General features: G+C 31.6%; 1 protein-coding gene across 1 annotated transcript in view; it reads left to right on the top strand.

Annotated features, from left to right (window-relative positions):
- LOC107367608 (RNA-binding protein 24) overlaps positions 1-23,670 on the top strand; it is a 69,121-nt gene extending 45,451 nt beyond the window's left edge. Inside the window, exons 3-4 of the mRNA XM_015935334.3 lie at positions 10,193-10,250; positions 22,758-23,670. Of these exons, the coding sequence (XP_015790820.2) occupies positions 10,193-10,250; positions 22,758-23,133 (434 nt within the window). The 3' untranslated portion in view covers positions 23,134-23,670. The remainder of the gene's footprint in view (positions 1-10,192; positions 10,251-22,757) is intronic.
- Positions 23,671-26,925: the final 3,255 nt, after the last annotated feature.

Genomic DNA, 26,925 nt, shown 5'->3' with positions numbered 1-26,925 from the left:
TAGATTCAATTCACAAGTTACTTCTTGATCCAGTAAAGGTCTTGTCAAGAGCCAATTCACTTGGAGATCAACATAATTCAAGATAAAGGATGTTGCGCTATTTTACAAACATTAGAACATCGAAAAATTTTGATTTTCGCAAAACTCCTAACAACTAATACATGTATCTGATTTCCTAACAATTCTTAGTCAGTCTTAGTTTTTGGTTAAAAAATCCACCAGAGTCTAGAATTATCCTGCAACCAGGAAACTAATTAAATTTATTGAAATCGATCCTTTTGGTCTTAAAGTAACTCAATAATAAAAAGTAAACATTTAATAACGCAAAGAAATTGTTTGAAAATGTTGAAAATTGGAAAAGAAGAAAAGCTGAAATCGTGTTTCAGTAAAGGCTCCAAGTATCCAAGAGTTTTCGTTTCTCGAATGCTGCAAATGCTCGAACACTAATTGATTGTGTCACTGATTTGGATTTTACAATTGATTGGAAAAATCATCAAAGATGAATGAATAAATGAAAGGCCATTAATATCTCAATTACCCAAATAATTGCATCAATTTATCTGATGATCCCTTGAAATGATCAATTCAATTGTATCATCATGTTTATATTTTGAAATAAATTGCATTTTTCTTGCCTTTCTTTTGTTAATTTGCAGTTCTTTGATTGAGCTGATTTCCTAATTATCATGTAACCCTCATTGATTCAATTATTTGCTTTCATCAGAGCCATTTTTAATGTTTACTCACGCCATTGTTTCTCATCTCTTTTCAAAGCTCTTTTTGTTTTCCATTCAAAATCATGTTATTCAGTTACATGATAACCTTATTAGAGTGCGAAAAATGTTCTGTTTCAATTTTTACTCTTCATTGTTTCGCCTTTTAATCCATAAATCATCAGCACAATATCCAAACGAATTTAATCAAAGGCCATTCAAAATAATCTGTAAAAGTGCATGTTGAGCAGTAAAGGAAAAGAGCATTACATGCATTATCATGTAAATCACTTTTTTCATTCTTTTCTATTCTGTTTTCGTTACAACGTCATCACGATGGATCCTTCAATAATGCACAATCGATCGAGTCAAAAGGTAAATTGGATTAAAGTCAATTTGAGTGGTTCATTTGGTGTTGCAAGGTTCAACTCGAACATTAAAATCATTTACTTTTGATCAACAATTTTGTCCATCGAATGAAAAGATTTGAATGTTGCCAGAGTTTTTCATCTTCTTTTGGTTAACGATTCCAAAACAGAGTAAAAGGTCAATATCGATTGGTGTTCATCATGAAACCCCAATCATTTGTTGGCCAAGAAGTTTTGAGGTTTTTTTATTCCTGTTTTGCTTCTCTGCTTACTACAAATAAAAAACAAACCTAGAGCCATTCCACTGATGGTCTCTGTTATTAATCAATTGTTACTAAATTGACGATAAAAGTTTGCTTCCAACAGAGTTTGAGAATAAAATAATCCAGACAAAACACCCAAAACAAATACTATTAGACAAGAAAATAATGAAAGCAAGAGAAGAAGAGAAACAAAACCAAAATCAATTAACATCCAATACAGTAAAACAGGTTATATTACGAAGTCAACGTGAAAGGTTCGACGTTGAGACAGAAATATTGACAACTTTAGGCAAAACAGATTTGCCTTTTTATCGTCAACTTTTTTTCTTTGTTTATCCATTCCAAGGATTTATCCATGAAAAAGAGATGAAAGTAGAACAAAAGAGATTAATTCTTGATTATCTTCAACATAAACTCCAAGCTGTTGATTTGAATGCAATTTTCTCTTCTTCTCTTCTCTTTGCCAAGAATATCGTCTCTTTCTGGTTGACCAATGCTGGCCCTTCTAGTGAAAGAGTTTGGAATGCAGCTTCAAGTAATATTGTAAAAAAAGGGTCATTCATGATCTAATTGAGAAGTGTTCAATGATAAAGGAAAATTTTCCTTCTCAACTTTGGGTAAAGGATAATGGTAAAGGATGAAGAAAAGGTGAAAACATTTAGAAGGTTGAGAGCAATGCTGACTATGAGACTGGTGAGAGTGATGATGATAAAGTTAAGAATAGCGTGAAATAATGGATAAATTGTTTGAGCCAAGAGAAGCCAAAGAAATATTATATTCATTAGACTACACCAATGGCTAAACAATGAGGCAAAATACTAATAATAATAGCCTTTACGTGAGTAACTGGGAGTTGGAAGGGATGATGAAAATAACAGGGAAAATATTTTCCAATAAGATGATGACTTTTTTCAAGTTATTGTTGTCTTCATTTGTTTGCTTTGCAGATTATCTTTTGTTTTCTCACTGGATTCTCCAAAATTATTGTCTTTCCAGCAAAAATTTGAAATTAATTTAATCACGTTTCCCTTACTATTGACAACTTTTCCTTTCAATCAGAGACGAGTTCCCAAAGCAGTTCTAGTAAAATAACGTCAACTCTCAAATCATTGAGTGGCATTGAATCTTCGAGCTTCAGCGCAACGTAAAAGTTTTTCCCAACCAACCTTAGCACTTAAGCCAGTTCGAAGTTCAAATGATCAATGACGAAATTCCAATCGTTTTCTTCTTTTGCATTGACATCAGATAATCTCATGCTCGCATCGTTTGTCTCAGAAGTTGGTTTTATTTCAATAAACGCTTTTCATTAAATCGACAGATTCACGTTCTAATAGAAATATTCTATTGCAGAAAAATGACAATAATTTTATATCAGTGCTGCTATTGTCACCATAATATGGAGTCTTTCTTGTTACATTGGAGGTCATCTTTCATGAACAGTTTACTTCTCAATATGGCGACATGCAACATTTGTCATTAATATTAAAATCATTTGAAACGACAAGACTTTTCCCTTTACCGATTCAGTAGTCAATAATGAGAGCGAGAAAAGGTTTTTTCACTTTTGGTATTATTTCGCAAATGATGAGCAAATACAGGGAAAAGGACAGAGATAGACAGTGAACAAAGAAGGGAGGGAAAAAAGTTGAATTGAAAGATTACATTGAAAAGGAAGTGAAAGGAAGGAAAGGAATAATAGCAAATATAAAAACATGGAAGAGTCAAAACTCCCAGTTATTGTTTTAATTATGTAACTTTTACAGCACATCAGTGTTGTTGTCATTTAACATTATTTGGATAAACAATAATAACATTTCCTTCAATCAATCCACTATTTACACCAAACTATTACATTTGTCACTTTCCTTTGTTTCATGTAATTTCAACTTTCATCAGCAAATTTTTCTTCCATTACTTTTCCTCATCTCATTATCAAGTGTTTCCAAGTGTCAAAAGTTTTGCGTTCACAAGCCAATCACCAAAATTAACCCAAATTGGAAAAGGTTAATGATGAACTTTTTCCAGAAAGAAGAGTAAAATAGTCGAAACAAGCTTTCCAATGTTATCAATTACCTTTAAAAGGCTTCAACATTTTTCATTGAGAAGAGCAAAAGAAAGTGAAAAAAATCTTTCAAAGTTAATCTCGTTGTTTTATAATTTCGAAGTCAATGATAACCCGCCTGGGATTTCGATTCTAATTTTACCTCTTCGCTTCTCTTCTGTGCAAACTATCGAGTTGGAACTTTTCGAGACAATTAGTCAACTCTAGTTTGTCAAGTAATTGATAGCAAAATTGAATTAGTCCAAGTTCAATTTAATTGCAAATAGAAATTCAACTTTTCGATTTTGGAGCAATTTCGAGTCAAGAGCAAAAGATAAATGTTTATTTTGGACGCTGCAAGTCGAACAATGTTTTGTCGCGAAGAAGTTCGAGTTCAAGTCACATTTGTTACGTTTATGTGAGTTTGTAAAGGTCGAGTTAATGTTGAAACTTGAAAAGACTTGTAATGTGAACAAGTTTTGAAAACAAAAGACAATCTATTTATTGGAAGAAAAGGAGAAAAAAATAGAAAAGTTGATGAAATTAAGGAAACCATTACGATTATTATCATGATAATGATGGATATCACTGGAAACAAGAGAAATTCTTTGAACCATTCTCTACTTTTCGATTCGTTTCGATAATCACATTCTCTTTTTAGATACAAAAAGGAACACCAAACGAAACATAATCTCATGTTATCAATTTTTTCCCTTTTCTTTCCATTTTCATTTTCCATTGCATTCAATCTTTGTTGACCTTCTTGATTTACCAATATAAAGACAATATCAAGAATGAGAAAAGTCTTTTCACAAAAGGTATTGAATATCATGAGCTGACCAACACAAAAGGAAAAAAAGTAATTCAATTGAAATTACAATTTTCTTAGCTTGCGTCCAAAGTCATTTTCATGAGTAAATTGCTAAACAAAATAAGGTTAAATTATTCACAGTTTACTTTGAGGAAACGATAAATATTCAGTTCAATTGGTGAGCTTGAATGGGCCAATCAAAGGAAAATCCTTTTAAACTCTTTCGAAAGGTAAAAATTGTCAGTCGAAAAAAATTAATTTTCCTTTCATTGTTTCGTGGACGTTTCCTATTCTCATCGAAATCTTAATGAGTGGTAAGATTAATAGATTTAGCCTTTTCCATAAAATCGTTTAACGGTGAGATTTGAAATTAAGAGCACAATAATGTGGTAAATGAGTGGGTTAGACATTTTAAGAGGCGCGTTTCTCCTTCCCTTTATAGTTGCTCTTTAGATTCAACTTTTATTTTTCTTTTTCTTCTTCTTTTTGGTTCTTGTTCATGATGCTGTTTTCAGCTTTATGAGCAATCAATTTAATGGCTTATAATAAGATTGGAAAAGTGCAAAGTAAATGAAGATTTGATTCGGTTGTTCTGTTGAAGTATGAAAAGAATTTCGCTTTTTTCTCTGCTTTATCTTGTATGCATTATCATTATATTACTGAATAATACTTCATGTTAATGCGTGATTTAAAAATGGAAACCATGATATTTTCATGCAGCAAATTTGAATCCATTTTTTCCTTGTTTCTTCTGGAAAATGCTTTCTCTTTACTCGATCCTTTCCAATCTTGTGACGGCAATTAAAGATGAACTTTTCCACTTTTCAACAAATTTAAACTTTTATTACAAAGATGATTCCATTTGAAGCGTTATCAAAAATGGATTTTCAAATCCAATTATTCACCCTCTTAAGTGTCGTTAATGCAAGCTAAAGACGCTTATTATTTTATCCAAAATCTACTCCAATTTCAAAAAGAATTCCAGTTTAAGTTGAAATCAATATAGAAGTTGATGCATAAAAGTGTGTCGAGTCAGTTTGGTAATGCATCTGAAAATTAGTCTTGATAAACAGTTCCTTGAACTTCAACTATTTGTCAAAAATAAACGGAACGCGAATGAACAAGAAAATGAAGTGCAGCTAAAAGAAAAGTTGAATTTTATAAATGCTTCGGACTGACTCCAATTGTAGAAAAGTTTTTTCATGCGTTCCTTGCGTAAAACAAGCCGGGTCAGACCATGAAAATTGTGTGATGGATTTGCTATTCCAAACCCACTCCCGAAATATCTCTGGCAAAAAAATCATAAGAAAAACATTTTCCGAAACAATATTCTTTTGCAGATTTCATTAGAACTTGGAAAACTATCTTACTCTACAATGGATCCATGTAAATATTTGTTTTAACTATTACTTTGAAGTTCAAGAAAATTTTCTTCAAATTCGATTCTCTGTAATTCACCTTTTCCTATTGTTTGAACAACCAAATTTTCCTTTGTCGAAACAAAAGGGAATCAAAGTTTGCTCAATTTAAAGTATCAACAAGTGTTAATAACAGATCATTCTAGTGGAAAAAGGACTGAAATTTTCTGCGCTAATAAATACAAGTACTGAAGAAACGAACTTTTCCAAAAAATAAATTTCTTTCCAAAAAGCTGAAATCTTTTCAAACATGTAAACGCAATACAATTTCAATCGTAGACGACAGTTATTGCAACTCAAGTTTAAAACTCTAATCTTGATGAAGCCGCAATCGAATGCAAACGAATGAAAAACAGGGTAAACATGTCAATAAACATTTTGAGGGGAAGAGGCAAAAGAAAAGTGAATGCTTATGAAAGTATCGGGTTAATGAAATATGGTTCCTTAGTGTCTCATTGAATCGTTAGTTATGCTCATCACAAAAACAATGGATAAAAGTTATTTATATTTATTTGTTAAACAAGAAGCTAAGCGCAGAGTGAAATATATAAACTAAAAATATATGTATTCACTCCCTGTTGAGTGATAAATTTTGTGATAATAAAATGTACTTGACAAGAGGGTTAAACCTTTGGAGGGAAAGAGAAACAATAATGATGATAACGAGAATGATAATAATAATAAATAGTCAATGGAAATGAAGATGGATATTGAAAGGAGAGAGAAAAGGGATTTTCTTTAATTTCACTTTACCGTAATTTTCATTAGTAAAGTTGACCCGCAAGTTGATTGAAATGATTGATAAAAACAAACAACAATTGATTCAACATTTTCAACATTGAATGCTGATAACAATAACGATAATAACAATAATGAACGTGAAAGGAAAAGCAATGAAAAGCAATAAGATTTCTTTCAATGGAATATAAAAGTTAGATTGTTCCAGTGATAGTCATGATTTGAATGTAAATTGAATTGTAAACATCAAGTTGAACATTAAGTTTCCCTGGTTACATGTAAGTAATGGTAATAATCAATGATAAACAGAAGAGACGAATAATGACGATAATAAAATGAATGATGAAGAGAAAAGGTTGAATAAGAATAATCTACAAAATCGAATCGAATTTCGGATTCGAAATTTTGGCCGAACTGAGCGGGTTTCGAAAAGAAAATTGAAGAAGATTCAGTCGAAGGTTCGAATAAAGTAAACCACAAAAGGAAATTACAGAAATTTCCTCATTCTATTACATTGGATAACATTGATTATCGATTATCATAAACACTTTTATTTTATCTTCTTTTATACACTTTACTTTTATTTGCATTTTTCGCTGTTGAATCTTGTTTACTTGTCGATGGTTATTGTCCGATCGAGGGAAACATTTTCGAGATTAAATGTCATTCCATAAGGAAAAGTGTTGCAAATTGAAATATTTTTATTTTTCGAGTTTGTTTTCGATTCGAAATGTTTACAGCTTTATTATTGTAATTGGTTTGTATCAATGCTTTTTGCGAGATTTTTATTGTTCCCTGTTGAATCGACTTTCACTTTAATCTGTTCATTATCACTTTTACAACATTCAACTTTCATTATTTTCATTTGGTTCAACCCTCAAGGCACATTAAACTCTTTGATTAACTTGAACATTTTCATTTGGAAATTAAAATTTTCTTCTTTTGCAAACTTTTTTTTCTTGCTTCTCGATTCTGTATTTGTATTTTTTGTTTTGTCTCGAAATGTTTTTTTTCTGCTTCGTCTTTTCAACTTTTCTTTATTAACTTTTGCCTTCTTGTTTGTCGACATTTTGTGTTTAAATTCATTGGAAATCATTGATCAATTTGACGCTCAATTTGACTTGGCTTGGCTTGCCTTGAATAATGCTGTAAATCCAGAGCTGAACAGTGCTTTTTGTGTCTGCTTTTCTTTTAAAAATAAAGTGAAAGTAAAAATGAATTGCAATTGAATCCAAGCTTTGAGTTGAGCTAAAATATTATGTTAACTTTTTTCTTCTCTTTTCTTGCTTTTCTCTTGCTTTTCGTTTTTCTTTCTTTCTGCCTCTCTTCTTTTCTTTATTCCTTTTTGCCTGGAAAATGGAGGAAATGAAATTTCAATGCAATTCAATGAACCGATAACCAACAATCAGGGAATTGTAGGGATGAGAATGATGAAGAAAATGAATCGCAGTGAAAAGTTTAAGTCGCTTGAAAATGAAAAGCCAAGTCTGATGATGATTCCAGAGCAAATAACTAATGGATTGTCTTGATCAAAGATGACAAAGAGATGAAAAGATAACGGAAAAGTCAATGAAAACCACAACAACTTTAATCAGCTTAGAAAAGAAAAGTTTTCTTTTCAAAATCAAAAGTTTCGAGCGAAGAATAATCTGACCAAAATCTCGACTATCGAAACTTGTAACGTAATGGAAACGTTTGAATACAAACTTTGCTCAATTTCATTTTCGCTCATCTTCGAGCGATTCAAAACTCAACACTTGAAAAGAGCTCAATCGAGACAGAAAATTATCTTCGAAAATCCAACGAAAAAATCTGAAGTTCTTCCCGCGTAAAAGAATTTATCGTGAAATCTCGAAATTCTTTGCATTATTTCACAAATTCTTGTTTACTATTTCAACATTTCTCATTTTGAATTGTTTATTGTTTTCTCTATGAATCTGTACGAAAAAAAGTGGAGAAAAAAGAAAGCTGAAAATTCCATCGAATATTTCATTTTCGATTATTAACCAATAAACAGTTTAATAATGTTGATAAACAACGATTTGCAGCAATAACTTTCGATATTACTTTTCTGGTTCCACAAAAGCTTATTAACTTGAATGAAATAAGGAAAAAAAGTTAAAGATAATTTATCCGATTGGTTAAATTGCTGGTAACACAGCATTTATGATTGAAAATAAATTATCATTTATCGATCAAAATTCAACTCCCAGTCATTTTACAATTTCCAATTGTGATCAGTTTTTGTCCAAAGTTGAACTTTATTGGCCAATAAAATTGTTTCTCAAAATTTAAAGGTCAAACAGTTTCACTTATTGAGGTTTGCCAAATTATCAATTTAATGTTGTTCGAGTGTTAATTGTGTGAAAGGTTGAAAATTAAACTGATGGAGAAGTAATAAAGATTGTTGGAAAAGCCAAAGTCTTCTGTTGTTTCCATCAATAACTTTTCATGATAATATCATGTTTGTGTTTATACATTTTTCTTTTTCTTTTTTTCTCCTTTTCTTCATCAACTATCTTCTTGCAATATCAACTTTATTTTTGTTCCATGTTCATCATATTTTTTCTTTCATTCCCATGATTACGTCCATTTACATGACATTTTCAGTTGACTGAGTTTCCACTTCAACTAGAATTAACAATAAACAATCTTTTATCACTGACTTGTATCTTTACTTATCATCATCAACAACATTTGTTTCAACCTTTCATTCCCTTCTCATTCTCTGATATTTCATCGTCTTCAGACTTGTTTCTCTTCGCCAGTGATAATTATCATTTTACTTCCCTGTTATGAGTTCACTGTCAATCAGTAGAGTAAATATTAATATTCCGTTAATCAAATTCACGTCCTTTTCTCATGACCAGCAAAGTTGCCTCAATACGAAAGACTAGATTGATTCTCATGAGCACTTGCATATCAGCTTTTTTTTGGAAAATTTTCAACGAACTGAGTAAATTCGAGAATCGATTGCAACTGTTAATCATTTTGTACATTATTTTTCAAAGTAAACTTCGAGGTCTAAAATGTTTCAATAGGTCGAAGTTCAGAAACGTAATAAGTCTTAGAAACTAGAGGAAAGTTGATTCAAAACTTAAATATCTTTAGTCGAGTTGACTTCGAAGAGTTTTCTGATTTATAACGAAATCTTTTCGATCAAGTTGCACGGAAAAGTAGCCATTTCAATCAGTCTTTTTGTTGAATCAAGTTGAATTGACGTCAATCAATAAAGCAACGAACTTTGCTGATCAAAAGTCAAATCATTGGGTTATCAAAACATTATTATTGGGACAAAACTTTTGCTTTACAAAAGATTAAACTATTGTTGACCCAAATGTATTCAACTCTTGACTAAAGGTTTACTGAAAGTTATGTTACATTACAAAAAAGTTTAACCTCAAAAGTTGATCAGACTTGCCATCTATGATCTTGTGATAGTGCTAAGGTTGATGCCTCAAGTTAGTTGGATTGCCGTTGCAACTACTTAAGTCTTTAGCCTCTTTCACGTTAATTGTCCATTCATATTTCGTATTGTAAGTTTATTGAATTTGCGTTTATTCATTTCTTTGTGATTAGCCTGGATTCCTCAGTTTTATTGATTGTCTTGTAAAGGCTAATGTGGTCACCTAATGAGTAGCATTTAATTAAACTTGGTCAACGAAAACCTTTTCCAACTTTGAACTAGAGGATTGGATCAATTTAAAGATGAAAATGTTTCCTTGCAATCTTCATTGATTTACTTGGGCAAATGTTCAACACTCCCAGCCATTTTCAATAAGCTGTTCAATATTCATGAAATTAGCAGTTAATTAATTAACTCTTTTCTTTATTAAAAAGGTTTGCAATTTCCACTTCGCCCTGGTTATCCACCAATTCTTCCAACTGGACAATTTGGGTAAGTTTACCTTGAAAACCTTTCTCACCCCTTGACCAATCAACATAAGAGAATGTAAAATGAACCCTTTGATTAGCCAACAAAGAATAACCAAAACAAAAGTTGCCTCCAAAATGAGCCCCTCATTAAACACGGAATTGGATGAAATTTCTTTCAATGTAAATTAGATTGTCAGTGATGATGAAAAAGAGTTGCCATGAAAAGTGTCAAAGTGCATTAACCATTAACAAATTTACTCTCATTAATTGTATTGAGTGAAGAAAATGAAAAAAAGAAAGAAAAAGAAGCTTATTATCTTGATAGTTTAACTCTTCTGCCTCCTCCTACTCATCATCACCATCATGATGATCACCAATTGTGTGAAATAATCAAGAGTAAACTCTTGATCTCTATTGAGAATCGAGTATATTCAAAACAGTTTACCATTGAAATGGAAAGCAAAGCAAAAAGTTGAACCAGTTGATAATCAAGTTAATTGTTGACTTTGTGCTAATGTTTCCCATCATCTCTCATTGTTTATCATGAATCCTGTTCGGTCAACTTAAATGCTTCAATCGATTGATCAAAACTCTTTAGTAGAGTTGAAATTAAAGTCAACTTTGAAAATTGTTTTCATGTCAACAAATTATTCCAACAAAATTGTCATCCATTTTCACTGTTGCCATCAATTTGACATTGAATTATTCTTCCAATGAATATTCATGAAACCTGTCGTAACATCATTTGCTTCTTTCATCATCTTTTTACCCTTTCATGTGACTTTTCATGTTGACTCAATGTTAATCTTTCACCATGAAAGACTACTTGTTGAAAGCTACCTTTGACTTTGTTTCATCCAATAACAATTTACTTTTTCTCTGCCTTTTCGTTTTCCCTCATTTTCCACTTTCAACTTGTTTTATTACATTAAAATTGATTTATGAAAGTTAATTATTGTCAATAGTTACTCTAATGAAATTGCATATAAACACAACACACATGATGCAGTTTATCATCCAATGAAAAGTATGAAGAAGCAAGATAAACTTGTCAGTATCAAAGCTGAACAAGCAATGGGAAGAAGAAGAAGAAGAAGAAAGGTTTCCAGTTGAACGATTCCGGTTATGGGTGTAAAAGGTAACCCAAAGTATTATAATGATTATTTTACTTTCATTATTATTAAAATAATGGAACAAGAATGGATGATTGTCATTGGTAACCAGAAACATTATTGATCAACCAAGTATACACAATGGGTACATGGCTTCAGAGGAATACGATAAAGTAACAAATCTCTTGTGAATTGTTGAATATGTACCTTTTTCGCTCGTTTTTCTTTCTCTCTCTACTCTTTTCTTCCTAATTAGCTTGGTTTGAGCAGTCACTTGCAAGTCCGTCTAGTGCTCTATTCACTTAAATGTATTCTAAACACGAACATGTATCGATGTTTCAATCAACTTTTAATTTCCCTTCAAGTTGCCCTTTGAATTCACCGTGACAAACTCTCTATTCACTTGTCCAAATTTTTCAACCTTTAATCAATTTTAGCTTTAAAGCTTCAAAAAAGATCAAGCAAAATGAAATGTTCAATTTCATCGAATCACACTTTTATTCATCAAAGCAACTGTAATGAATGTTTGCTATCTCAATGACACGGTCAATGTTGGCTTTTTAGTCAATGTTTTTACATGAGGTTTTGCACGTTTCGTTTCCGCTTTGGATATTTCTTTTGACGGATTTCATCCAAAGGGTTTGGATGAATTAATTATTGTTAATTGTTTGGTGTTGAGATGGTGTTAATATCGTTTTTGTTTCAGGGAAAGGCAGAAAGATAAGGTTCAAGGCTTAGAGTATGATTTTAACGGAATCAAGTTTAATGAAAAGTAAATAGATTATGAAGGTTCAAGTGACTGGTTTGAAGAGCTCAATTCAATTTCTGTAGAAATAGGATTATCTCAGGAAATGATTAATGTGAATTGATGAAATATTATTGGGATAAGTATTGATTAAAAGGGTATCAAGAAGAGGGAACTTGCCTGTTCCATCATCAACCTTTTCATCACATTTTTGGATCAAATTGTTTAACATAATTTTCAATTGCTCGACTCTATTTTGCAAGTTTATTCACTTGATTTTTCATCCTTCAACCAGCAGTTTCTTTATACAAATCAACCATTTCACAGTCAATTTAACTTTATATCATTCAATAGTAAGAAGTGGAAGAAAACCTTGCCTTGTAGACTGTATCAATTGTATTGCATATTATTCAAGTTTCACTTTTCATCTGTTTATAAGTCTGAACAAGAAGTGAAAAGATTATTTTTCAATTTTTTCTTCTTTTCTACAATAAAGTTACTCTTTCCATGTTTCAACGTTTTCTTTAGATTATGCAAGATTCATTGACTTAAACTCGAGTTCATCGGGGCTTGAACATTTCAATGAAATTTTCTCAGACTCTATTCAACTTTTTTGTTTAAACCATGCTTTTTGAAATCCTTTTCAATTGCTTTTTTTCGTGTTTTATTTTCCTTAAGATATCTCACTTTTAACGAGAAAAATGTTGAATCAACTTGACATGAATGGTCATTATTCCTTATTCCGCAAAAGACAGCAAAATGCATTTTCGTTGCTCTACAAAAAAGATCGATAGTCGATTAGAAAGATTGATCCCGTTCGCTGGAAAAGACGGTTACGTTGAAATACGTTCAAGTTAGCCTACAATGAATTGAATTAGACCTAGATCCATAGACTTCTCTCAAGTGCCTTGAGTTTTCAAAAGCTTCTACTTTCTGCTGTTGGCTTTTGGTCCAAATTAATTTTCCGTCTTTTTGTCTGCAAGAGTCAAGAACTCAGTAATCACGAGGTCAGTTTACATGAATGAGCAACAAATTGAATGGAAATGTTGCAAGAGGACAGTAGAAATGAACAATCATTTGGCTTATTCTGATTACAATAAAATTGACTCAATGCTAGGAAATGTTAATGAAGCCATGAGGTTGACTTTGAGATGATCTTGTGGATCTCAAATTAAGGTTCTGCTTGAGGCGAAGTAAATTTGTTCACTTTGCCTTCTATTTATCTGTGTATTTTCATTATCATCGTTCATTGAATAGTTTCAACATCTAATAGTTTACATGTAATTTTGACTGTGAATTTGCAAGAAACTAGGGCAAACCCTCATGAGAAATGGCGAAGGAAAAAGTTTAACAAATAACTCGACTAGGATGAACAATTGTTTTACCTCTGTTCATCACATCATTTCCATTCTGATACAAAATCCATGATTAGTATCATGATAGCAGGAACAAGGGAAAGAGTAAACCTATTGCTTTCCGTTCATCTTTCCCTTTGCTCCCTTCACTTTCATTTACTCATTTGTCAGTTGTATAAAGCAAGCTAATTGAATTCAATGAAAATCAAATTAGCTAATAACAAATACTCTTGTAAGCCAAAAATTTAATTCAATTAACAGAACTGCAGTTATTATCATTTATATCTGTATAAATCAAAATCATTAAAATATTAACCCCACTTAATCATCTTAATCTTGACATTTTGCCTTCACACAGATTATGTAAAAATGAACAGCAATTGCATTCGTAATGAACTAATAAAGCATGAAAATTGTCTTCCAACAAAAACTATTAATAATAAGTTTAGTTTATCAACTTCTGTTCAACAGTCTCGTCCCATACAAGCCTTTACTTCTTGACCTAACCATAACACCTTGTCCCGTATCAATATCTGTACATTCCCTGCTAACATCGTAGTGCTCAACAGAAACTGTTTATTCGTTGTTGGAACTTTGCTCATCATGATCAATGCATCTGACAGTTTTATGAATTGGAAATGATTCGTTAATCATTTCTCTTGGAGTTGGAGTTTACATTATCTCGCACATTCAGGTTTCAATATTGAAACAATCTATAGAGCAAATTAGATTTGATCATTAATTAAGTTTATCTGTTGGAAGAAACGTATCAGTCTTTATCCATTATCAGTTGAATGAAACAAAATTTACATCATGTTCCATGAAAAGAAATCATTTTTCCGCCTCTTCTTTTGCCACCCTCTCTACTTTATCCCTTTGCTGGATAAATATTATGGAGCATTAAATACTTGTGTCTTATTACAACTTTTTTTGTCTACCAAAGCGAAACTGGATGAGAACAAAAAGGGAAAGAAAATGATGAAAAAAAAACTCGAAAAAGATAAAGAAAAATAATACTTTTACTTGTAATGATGATAATAATTCTAATAATAACAACAGCAATAATAACTGTAATAATCATTCCGTGAATCGTTTAACTTCACAAAATTGGCTTACCTTTATCATCCTACTTATCTTCAGATTTCATGTTATCCCAATGAAAATTACTTTGACGAAAGAAAAATGGGAAAAGCAAGACTAAAAGAGAAAAATGTTTCCTCGTTTTCAGCTGAAATTAAGGTCAACTTTACTAATATTATCATTATCATCTTTTTATTTCATCAAATTGTCTTTTCAATCCTTTTCTCTCTTCTCCTGTTACATTTGTTCATTGAAAGAGATAGACAGGGAGAGAGAGACAAAAACTTATCATGTTCTCATTTTGTTCACCAATTAGTTGAATAAAGGCAAACAATCTTTCATACCAACTTTCAAGCTTCATGTTCACCAATCAAAAGCAGCGTCTCTTGATAAAGTACGACAAGTAAATTGACAATCAAGTTACTCAACTGTTCAAGTTTAGTTACACGATGAGCACTTGATAAGAGCTTTGTGAAAGTTGAAAATTGTTGAAAATAGAAAGTAAAGGTTTAACAAAATCAAATCAACTTTAGTCATCAAGGTTACAGCAACTGTCACAGGGCAAGTTTTTATCTTTATTAATGAGTTAATTTTGAACTGATGAACCATTGCTGTGGCAATACTTTCGTTTCGTAGATGTTAATCCTTATTTTGAAAAACTATCGATGCTGACTCCAATATTATTGATATCTATCGATTCGTCACCTATGGTCACACTTAGTACGCAACGGTATCATCACCGTACAATGAATAGACGCTGACTTAGAAGCATTCAGTCATAATCTCTCGAACAATATCTTCTTACTATCGCTCGTTTGAGCAGGTACATGTACCATTTGTCCGAACCTGCGGTTCCTCTTGTACTGAGTTGGATTTCTGTTGCAACGAAAAGTCATCAGTGAGGTAAAAATAGTCTGTCTCGCGATTATTATCTGGTCTAAAATATGTTGAGATCCAAGATTCATAGATGTTTGGACGTTAAACGATCCAAGTATCGTTTGGAAGTATCGTTCCTTCCTATTCACATCAGGAGCAAATATCTGAAAACACTGATGAACATGATGAATTATCATTGCTCGAAATAAATTTCTATCCATCAACTTTTACTTCATTTTTGACTAATTACAAATTGATCAACATTTCATTAGAAAATTAAATGTTTTGTAACAATTAGCTAATTACCTTGTTGCGTGCCAATGGAAACGATTAAAGTTGTTTTTTTCCATTTTATTAAATCTGTTTTGAAAAGTAATGATTTTGACATGATATTGTTGGACGAGATTAGAGTTTCCACTTTTGAATTTCCTAGCTGAATCAGCTAGAAAGCGTTCTGCGTTTGAAAAGAAAAGATTAATTAGTTTAATTAATTTCTCATTAAAAGTAATTCATTTGTATCTATCTTGGAGTAACTTGTAAACAAACAATTTTCATTGTTTCAACAAACCTTGAAATTGCTAAAATCACTGGCATTTCACCAAACCAATGAGTTATCATTTTTATTGCTTACTTTTCAGCAGACAGTATTTTGCTTGAGAGATTTGAAATGAATGAGAAGTGAAAAAGATCTTCAGATTGAAAAGAGAAACTTGATTCATCACTTTATCACAACTTGCCATTAATTAACTATTGCTCGAGTTTTAATAACAAGCTGATGAATATGATGATTAGCTGATGCTAATAACCATTGCCAAGAATGATTAAGAAAAGAAGTAATTATTATGTCGATGTAAGCAGAAAAAGAAAGAAAAAAATAAGAAAGTTTGTTTTCTTGTTAACAACTTAATGAATTTATTAAAACTATGATATAACCACAGAAACTAATTAACATTATTTTAATTGATAATGTCAACATGCAAGAATGATCATCGTTATGCTTGTTTTGCATCGCATGAATTGAAAAAAATCTAGTTCTTAACTAGAACACTTGAACGTGTCATTTCATTCAAACGAAATATTTGTGCGAATGCAAGTGAGGAAAATAAAAAATCGTGAGACAAAGAATTCTGGACTCTGAGAGCTTCGACTGGTTAAATTTAGAGATGTTCCGATCCGATTTTAGCATCGATCTGATCAATTTTTTCACTCAAACCGATTTATCGGTCACAACAAAGAGAAAATCGATCTTTGAAACACGTGCTTTCATCTCATAAGACAATTTTCTAGACCTGAAGATACTTTTTGTGATGAAATTTCAAGGGTAACTATTTTTCGAAAAAAATTTTCTGATACAATTGTGTTTTTGGAAATCGAAAATCAATCGATTTTCGTGTGATCGGAAAAATCGATCTCATTAAAAAATCGGAAAGTGCACATTCATATTTGAAAGCTAGAAAGGTTTCCAGAGTTTGATGTATAGTCTCTTAGGAACCTTTTCAAGTTGCTAGCTTTCGCGGTCCGTATTCGTACTGAGATTTTGATCCATTCAGTTTTTGCTCTTTTGCTCTAACCTGGATTACGTTCTTCACTAAGTTGGTCTCGAGACACTTGCGTTAGCTTTTGACAGATTTGCCACTTCAGCTATACTCGTCTGACAATATCATGTCAGAGTTATTTAGCGTCTGCTAGTTGATCAACTTCATCTGTTGCCTTGAACTCGATGGACTTGATCACGCTATTTGTAGGTTGAATTGTTTCCAATTAAACATTTTGTATGAATGATAACAATGGTTATGCTAAAACTGATAATCAGGGAATTATTAACACAAATCAAATCAATGATAATTCTGTTCACGTTTATTCATTCAGAATATCACTTTAGCACATTTTCTTTCCTGTTTCAGATTATTATCACCAAGCATTACCATGATTATCATTATTATCATTAATACAAAGAAAAAGGTAAGAATGGTAAACATGATGAAAAGAAAGAAAGAGAAGAAGAAAAAAATTATCGTTTGCTTTTCCCTCGTTTACTCAAAGAATTTTCTGTTATTCCAATTTACTCATTTTCATTATTTTCACAGAAGCATAAAAAAGCCATAATACAATAAATAATCAGATAATAGTTAATGATAGAGCATTTAGCTTTTCAAGTTGATTCTTTCAACAAAGCAAAAGGCTTATCCATTTCATTTAATTCATTATCTTGACTCAGCAACATTCATTGTGTGTTAAGAAACTGAGCAACCAAATCATGTTCAATTGTTGAATAGCGTTTCACTCTCAATTCCCGGATGAATTTTACATTCTCAAATGAATATAAAACATTTGGAAAATCGAATCAAGAAAAAAGGTGACTTTGAAAAGAAAAGAACTTTTCAAGTGGAAAATTTTTCTGCAAAAATTTTCTCCAAAAGTTTCCAACCTTCTTACGGCATAAAAATATTGAACATAAAGTTCATCTTTTCTCTGAGTGTTTACAGAAAATTTAAATTTGAGAAAAACTTTGTTATTCTTGAATTCAATTGATTATGGTTCGACTATTCAACGATTTGTTCTGTTTGAATAAAATCTTTCTATTCGAACCTTTTCTTCCAACTTTGTGATTCAGATTGAAATTGAAAATCAAATATTCGCATCACTCCAACGTTTGACGTAAAAACGTTTGATTTGATCAACTTTTGTAATCAGTGGAAAAGCAAAAAGTAATTCTGAATCTCTTTTGTTCATAATTGTAATAATTGAATTATGCATTATTCAGACCATAAAAGAACAAAAGTTTTCTTTTTTTCTCTCTCTTTTCAGCCTTTTCGCTCCTTCTTCCACAGAATATTATTATGAATAAATTCTGTTTCAATTTGGCCTTTTGCAACAGACTTCATCTGATTGTTGTCAAATTTCTATAACTTCACAATCAGGTTAATACTCGTTTGGAATCATTTCATTTCATCTTTCATTAACATTTATTCAACCTTTTTATTTTACGTTTTTTTTTGCTTCGAGTTCAGTTTTTGTGAAATCAAAGATGAACAGAAGGAGAAAAAAATGAAACGCTTTTCCAGTTGAACTTTAATGCATTATTATCGTGTTCATCATTGCCTGAATACTGAATGGAAAATGTTCATTTCAAATTTTTATCTCCATTTCCATTGAAAGTGAATGCAAAATGTATATTTCTTTATTCCAAGTCAATCAGACCATTGACTTACTCATTTGAATTATAATAGAATCGTGATTTTTTCATGATAATTATAATAGTTGCAATCAGCTTTCTAGGTGGAAAAGAAGAAAAGGAAAATTAATTCAGAAAAGAAGGATTGAAGGTAATTTTGCTTGGAATAATTTTCCAAATAAATTGGAATTTGTTTGAGTTGAAAGTTGAAATGAAATCTTTATGAACATGTTTCAATCAAATATAGCTTTACCAAAGGTAATCGCAGGGAATTTGTTCAACAGAATTGATGGCAATATTTGCTCAACTTTTGTACTCAACTTAAGCTTCAAATTGACTTGGCATCAACACTTGCATAGGCCAAAGTTTCAAGTGCTTCTAAGTTTGTGCAAGTTCACAGACGTCAAAAATTGTGCATTGTTTGGCGTCAATCAAAGCTCGATCTTGAATCGAAGTTTTGATCCTAAAAAGCGACGATCCTGACACATGAACATTTCAGCTTAACCAGCTTGCAGTTTGTATCATTCACTGGATAAACATTTACTCCAGTTATGAAGTTTAATGATGTTCGATGAAGAAATGCGAAACTTTTGAAGAACAGAACAAATGAAACAATTTTTATAAACAATTACTCAACATTTTCAATTGTCAAATGTAAACTGGGAAAATTGTGAAAAATTTATACCAAATTTAAACGGAAGGGAGCATGAAACATTAAATGAAGGAAAAGATTAAGAATTTAATTCGAGTCAGTTTCAAAGGGAACTTTTGTTCATTTTTAGCTTTTCGTGAAAAAACTATTTCAAGGCAACCTTACCTTCAATAGTGTACAAAATTCATGCAATTTATCAATTGTTGAGTGAAAATGAAGTTGATTGGGAAAACTAATATCAAACACACTTGCACAGTGAAAATGGAACCAGAAAAGACATTTACTCATTCATCCATCTATATTTATCATTTTCTGTGGACCACAATTCCGTTTGATATTTTATTGTTTTTCAACTCTAGCCAATTCTCCTCGTTGAAAGCCATCAATTGAAAATTCACACAAACTTGCATTTGAACGAAAAATGGAAGAAACGCAATTTTCGCAATTGCCATGCAGCTACCAAAACTGTTCACCAATAGCTTCAGCGAACTCAAACAAAGCTAATGTTGCATGACTTTGGAAGCAACGATTGAGCGAAAGCCACTAATGGCCCAATGTCACAATCAATATGTTTCTTTTACTTTTCAATCTCGAATCATGATGAGTATATTAGGAAAAGATCAATATTCAGTGTTACTCATGAGATATTTTTTACTTGAATATATATTTAGATTTTGTGAATCACGCAATTTCCAAATAATGACATGAAACGATCAAGAAGATAAGAATGGTTGGAAATCGACAAAAATCTCATTTTTCATTTTTCTCCTCATCAGCAGCAAATAAGAGACAATTATTGTCAAAATCAATGTCATTATAATTGCTTGGAATGAACTTGATTCAGATAAATTGGATTATCATGGAAAATGTAATGATCTTTTCCATCGAAATTGTAACTCAGTAATTATCAACAATATCGAATCCCTTTTCGCTCTTCATTAACTCGAAAATTCGGTAATCAATCGTTTCCACTCAAAAGTCAAGAATGCCAACTGAATCATGAACTGATAGAATTTGAAAATTGCAATTTTTCCATTTTCATCTCTTCTTCATTAGATAATATTGTCTCTATAAATCGATAAATTGTTCAACTAAAACTGTTCAATAAATTGTTCAACATTGATTACAAGATTACAAGCTAAGCTAATATTTTCATTTTTAAAACTTTTCCTCATTCGTTGGCTTAAAAAGTTAAATTCATTGTTCATCTTGTCAACAATCATTTTGATAATTTCACTTTTTAAGAAGATTTAGATTTACTATTTTCTTAAAACTGTTATTTCTTCAACAATGAAAGTGAAAAATGAACTTTGAAAAATGAAAATTTTTCATCATTAAAGAGGTTCTGAGTAGAGAAGTGAAAAGAAACTGGCAAAAATTCAACTTTGATGATCATCTTGTTTGGATGAATCATTTGGAATGAAGAAATGATTTTAAAATCAATATTTTCCAACAAGCGAAAGAAAAGCTGGAAAATCGAAAAGGAAAATTTCATTCAATTTTCCAAAAAAAAAATGAAATTAAACTGTAATCCAATTTAGCGTCGCAATTAGCTGCATACTTGGCCTTAGTTAAGCTTGTTAAAGGGCAACAAATTGAGTGACAAAGTTTTGATCACAAATTGAATAAAGTTGATATTGAAGCTGATTCAATCCTCACTTGAATTGAACTTTTCCAGACAAGCTATTAATTGTAATCAAATATTTATTATCACAAGAAAAAATGTTGCTCTAATCTTATAAGAGTATAAAATTCAATATTGATGAAACTTCGAAACTCAATGAAAAGGATCAACTTTGCTGTCAACAGAATCTTTATCTTTTATATTAAGAAATGACAATATTTTCTCTTGACGTATCATTAGTAACGAACAGGGTAAAAAATGTTCAATTTTGGACTTATTTTTATCCATTTCAACTTTGGACGAGAGTTGCAATCAGACGACTCTGATTATTCAACTGAAACTGTACAATGCAATCATTTGTTTACTCATGTCATTAAATGAAATTTTTTTTTGCCTTCGCCTTACCTTTAGGCTAAATTGAATGTTACTCATGATGACAAGGTATGAAGATGTGAATTATTATCATCAACTAAATATGACCCTGTAATTGGATTGATGATCATGTTTACGTTGAATAAAGTTGTAGAGAGAAGAGTCGAAAAGACGTTTTTTTCTTCTTCTTCTCTTGCAAAGAAGAAACTTTGCTCAATTGATGTGTGAACATGGATGTTGTATTAAAGTACATATCAAAATGAACATTGTTTAGCAGTTTTTTTCTTTCTGCTCTGCTCTCGTCTTGATATAAACCAGATAGAGATGAGGTTGAAGGAAATTATTTGATGAGATTTTGTTCATAAGTTATAAACACTTTGTCCAAAAAGGATTCTGATTATCCCTAAAGGGAAACAAACATGATTTTCTCGCTTAACTTTTTTTTCCTTCTTCTTTGCTTCCCTTTCCCATTCTCGCGTCGATGATAATGTTAATACAAAAGATGATGGTGAAATGGCTTAACTCAACACTTAAGGCTTTGGATGCTGTAAGACAAAAAGTTTAGTCTCATATCGGGATGCAACATTTATATTACAATCAATGATAAACTTATTTTTTTGTTTTCATCCAATTTCAGTTTCAGTGCAATACAAACTTGCAAAGAGACGATTTTTTATGAGTATTATATAATTGACACTGACTACCCGTAGACCTAAGCCCTTCGCTGGCTCTTACTGCAAGGGAATGTCTTTAGTTGGCTTAGGTGAGAGTTGGTATAAGGGTCGGCTTGACTTGCGAGAAAATTTCCACTGACTGAATGATATTGAAATGAGCTTCAAGTAAAGTTTCTCTTGCAGTTAGTGACATCTAAATATTGCATTGTAACTATTGAAAAAGATTCAAATTGAATTTTCAGATTATTAAGCTGCTGCAAGAATAAAAAATGTTCATTATTAGCGTTGTTGAAAAGCTAAAGATTCAATAAAAAACTTGAGCGTAAAATGTAATAGAAAAGTTGTGTAAGTCAATCTTCAATAGATGGCGATTGATCTAGTTTCTGCATTGAACTTTGAACAGTCAGTAGCTGCCATCTATTGGAATATTATTAAGCCAGCTTTAAGCCATGAAACTTCAATAAAATTGATTGAGTGAAGCAAACATTTTTACTCGATACACATTTGAGTTTTGCAAGTAAATCAAATAATTTCTTGACTTCATTACCCACCAATGGAAATGCATCGAGTTTACACTCAGAATTTCAGTCTAGCATTTCAGTGTTTCTACATGAACACTTGGAATGATGAAACTTGAATTCCAATGCAAAACTTTTCGAGAAATAACATTTTTCTCATGAATTATTGGACAACATTTATTGCCTTTAAAAGTTTCCGTTTTACTCAATGAAAAGTGCTGACATTTTGGACGGCTAAATGAAACAAAATATTGTCATTGGTTGCAAAGGGTTCATATTGCAATTTTTACAATTTTTGAATGTTTTTAGACAATTTACTAATTTTTACTCTAATCTTTTATTGCAGCCTCCCAAGTCATCATTATGTTTATCATCCGACGGCAGCGTCACCTTACATTACCACTGGACCTAGTATATTGTTACCTCAACCTCAACCTGCAGCACCAGCGCCAATCACAACGACACACTTTTTTGATTATCCGCCAGTAGGTTTTCCGGGTCAGTTTGCCAATGGAGCTGAGCCCGGTGCAGCCAACTTTGCTGGTCTCAGTCCTCATCATCACCATCATCATCATCATGCACACCATCCAGGAACTACAGCTGCCCTTGGCACTGCAGCATTAGTTGCAGCAGCCGCATCAACAGCAGCCAATCCAGTTAATCAACAAACCCTTATCAATGGAACACATTTTTCTTTCCCTTTAGGGACTTATCCACCTTGAAATGATTCCAATGATTCTCAAGTTATACTTCACCATCAAGCCATAATCATTCAACTTCAACTCCCATCTCTAACCAAACAGCAAACATCGCCATTATCATAGCCATAAACAAACAACAGCCACAAAAAGAGAGTCCAACAAGTGCACAATATGGAAAGGGACGAAACAAAATCGAATCTTTGTCACAAAAAATACAAAGCAACAGGTGTTATAATTAATTTAATGAATTAACTAATTTATGGTAGGATTTAGATTGTTAGTTATCCTTTCATTGTCTCCTATAATGTAATCTCATATGAAGTTGACTTTTTATTAAAGCAAGAAGCAGAAGATTCAATGAAAATTGTATGATGAACCAAGATGACTCAGTATGAATAAAAAGACTGACGAAATAAAAGTTGAATTGATTTGTTTTCTGTTGATTTCTGGACAATAACATTATGCCAATTATTCAGTCTTCAATTGTTAACATTCATGACAATACGAAATAATAAACTGTAATAAACTACTGATTATTAAAAATTTAATTATTCTTAATTATTGCATTTGCGAAAAAACCGAAATAAGAAATGTCTGAAAATCGCTTTGTATTGTTACTAATGTTGACTTGGTAATAAAGCTCGGTAGCATTTGGCTGATATACAAAAGCTGATATACAAAAGCAAACTGTAAACCTCTAGTAAATATGATGCTAGCAAGCTCGAAGCATTAGTTTGGAAAATTACATTTTATAAGATTCGGTTGATCAAATGATAGATACAAAGTTGAAAATTGATGAATATAATATTGAAGATCGAGTATTGAAAGATTAGTTATTCAAAGGTAGTGCAATCAAAAATTGACACATTCATATTTAATAGTTCAAATAAAGTTTTAGACAGAATGTCTAGACATAAAGGCGCCATTTTTTCAGGTATCGAGTCAACAACCTAACACAAGCTAAATATGAAATTTGAAGTCAATCGGTCAAACATAGGTCAACTATGTCTTCATTAAGTGAACCATAAAGAGAAAAAAATGAAACAAAAATTGAAGAACAAACAGCTAGTTGAAAAAAATCCCATAGAAAATAACCGGTGAATTTTGCATGGCAATTTAACAGATACTCGCTTGTCATATGTCAAGGTCAAGGTGATCCAAGGTCATTTTTCGGAAATCGATCATAACCATATTAGAGGCTAAACTAAGGTCATAATGTAAACTTGTAAATTGACTTTCAGCTTTTTAATGGTGAAATAAAAAATGCCTAGTAATTTCGAATTTTAGCATCATTCAAAAGTGCATTAACTATGAGCAAACATTAATAATAGTTACAATTTTTATTTTCCTTTTTTACCCATTTTGCCCATTTTTCTTCAGATTTTTGTCAGTTTGTCAATTTGTGCATGAAAGCATCAATTGTCCTATTTGTGTCTTTTAAGCAACAAATCTCAATGTTTTAACATAATACTATTTATGGTCAAAATCCAAATGGTTTAAGTCCAAATAATATACTATTATTTGGATAAAATTATTAATCATAGCAACAAATAAACTCGCGACCAGGAGCTAATGGTGCAACCATCGAAGTGGTTCAAGAAAAAGAACAACCTGCGCGTAGCAAGGATGTTGGTCGTGATACAGAGCAGCAGAGCGGCAATATTCAAGAGTCTCCAGCCACAGATGCAAATACACAAACTAAACGGGCTAGAGGTAGGCCAAAAAAGGTTGCTCCAGCTAATGGTACAATCATCGAAAAGGTTAAGGTAAGTTTGCATTCGTAAGAATATAAGATTTCGATGCAATATTTCAATTATTTCATTTTTTCATTAGGTTCCAGAGAACGAAAAATCACATTCAGCAAGTAGTAAGGATGTTGGTCGTGATACAGAGTAACAACGCGGCAATATTCTAAACTCGGTTTTTGATAATCTGGCTTCCTTTGAAGATTTTTACCCATTTATGGTCATTTTTCTTTCAGTATTTGTGGCAATTTGCAATGGAGCTTAAGAAGAATCTTTTCGGTTAAACATCTATAATAAAGCTCTTTTGAACAGTACAATCAGCTGAATGGAGTTTCAATTGCAAGATCTAATGCATAATGCGTCGTTTCGAAAAAATATTCATATTTTATTGTAATATTGCAAGTTCCATGTGCCTTGAGTGTAAAAAGCAAGTAAATGTATGTAATATTCAAAAATTAAGTGTTTAAATTGAGAAAGAGAAATGGTCCAAATTATTCTCCTCTTTCTTTATTCTGTCTATTCCCCTGTCTTATTTCTCATTCTTCACAATGGTCAGGGCAAAACAAATACTTTGTTTTAACTAAATGATTATTGAGGGGAGTTGTAATTATGACTCCAAAGTGGTAACTTGAAATGTCTGGAACTGGTGCTCATTTAATTAACAGTTTAACTTAATTTTAGTTAATTTAAATGGAAATTATTGTCCACAAATGGTTATTATTGATTAATGTTATTAAATGGCCTCAAAATTATTACATGTATAAAAATTGTTTTGGTTAACCAGTAAACTGTAATTATTTTACCATGAAGTACAACATAAAACTCTTTTCAATCATCAATTGTCAGCCTAATTCAAACAAACCTCCAACTTCGAAGATTAGATTTACCCGTGTTTATTAAGGTTATCAAAAGCAACAACCAAAAACATCTCAACATTAACAAGAATCTACATCTTGATGCTTCTGTTATTCTACTCTTAATGTTTATTATGGATACAAGATTCTTGTCTGATGATATTGAAGATATCGAAGATCGAGTATTGAAAGACTAGTTATTCTATTAGTATGTGTTAGATCACTACAGGGTATTTCAGAAACTTTTTGTCGCTGTCAAAGACCTATTACTTGGCCTGTGATTGTCCGGTGAATTTTTTATGGAGATTCACCAGATACTCAATTGTCATATGTCAAGGTCAAGGTGATCCAAGGTCATTTTTCGGAAATCGCTCATAACGATATTAGAGGTTAAACTAAGGTCATAATGTAACTTGTGAATTGGACTTTCAGCTTTTTAATGTTAAAATAACTAATGCCTAGTAATTTCGAATTTTAGCACCATGTAAAGTGCAATAACTATGCGCAAACATTACAAGCAAAAATACTCACTTTATCATCGTCTTACGAAGTCTCTTTAACGAGGTTAAAAGCCGATTATCAATCATTAGAAGTACAACTTATTTTTGATTGCTACAACAGTTATCTTTAGATTAGAAACAATGTAACTGATTTTTAACGGTCAAAAAGATCAAAATAATATAGTTTGCATACCCACATCACATAAAAAATTGACTGTTTACCTTTCAGAGTCTCTTTGAATCAGTTAAGAGGTTTCGTTGCTTCATTTTAAAATAAGTTAAATACAATGTTTTAATTCATTTTCAGGTTTCACCTGTGAGCTGTCCTGATTGATTTCACACTATTCAACACCCAAATCCACCCCTATAACTTTTTTTAATTTGTAGTGTACTCCGCCGATACTCAATTGTCATATTTCAAGGTCAAAGTGATCAGATACAAATATAAGCATAGTGTTTCTTGGTTTCTTTTTATGCACGTACTCTCGTAAACTCCAATAAAGTCTTTACTTTCTGTGTAGCAACTGGCCATAACCAAGAAAGTATTAAACCGGATACACCATCTTCATCTGGTTATAACATAGCTTGACGAAGTAAAAGGAGGTTTTAAAAATTAATCGCCACCTGTTTACTGTTGGGAAATCATACTTTATTTCAAAGCAATCAATCAAAAGGAACATATTCGATACCGGATCTGGGAACAATGTTTGTTCC

This window comes from Tetranychus urticae, chromosome 2 (assembly GCF_039701765.1).
Source record: "Tetranychus urticae isolate SD_2017Ah chromosome 2, NJAU_TeUrti_SD_1.0, whole genome shotgun sequence".
NCBI classification, from domain to species: domain Eukaryota; kingdom Metazoa; phylum Arthropoda; class Arachnida; order Trombidiformes; family Tetranychidae; genus Tetranychus; species Tetranychus urticae.
Note: the sequence above shows the minus strand (reverse complement) of the source record. Positions and strands in the feature narration are given on the sequence as shown.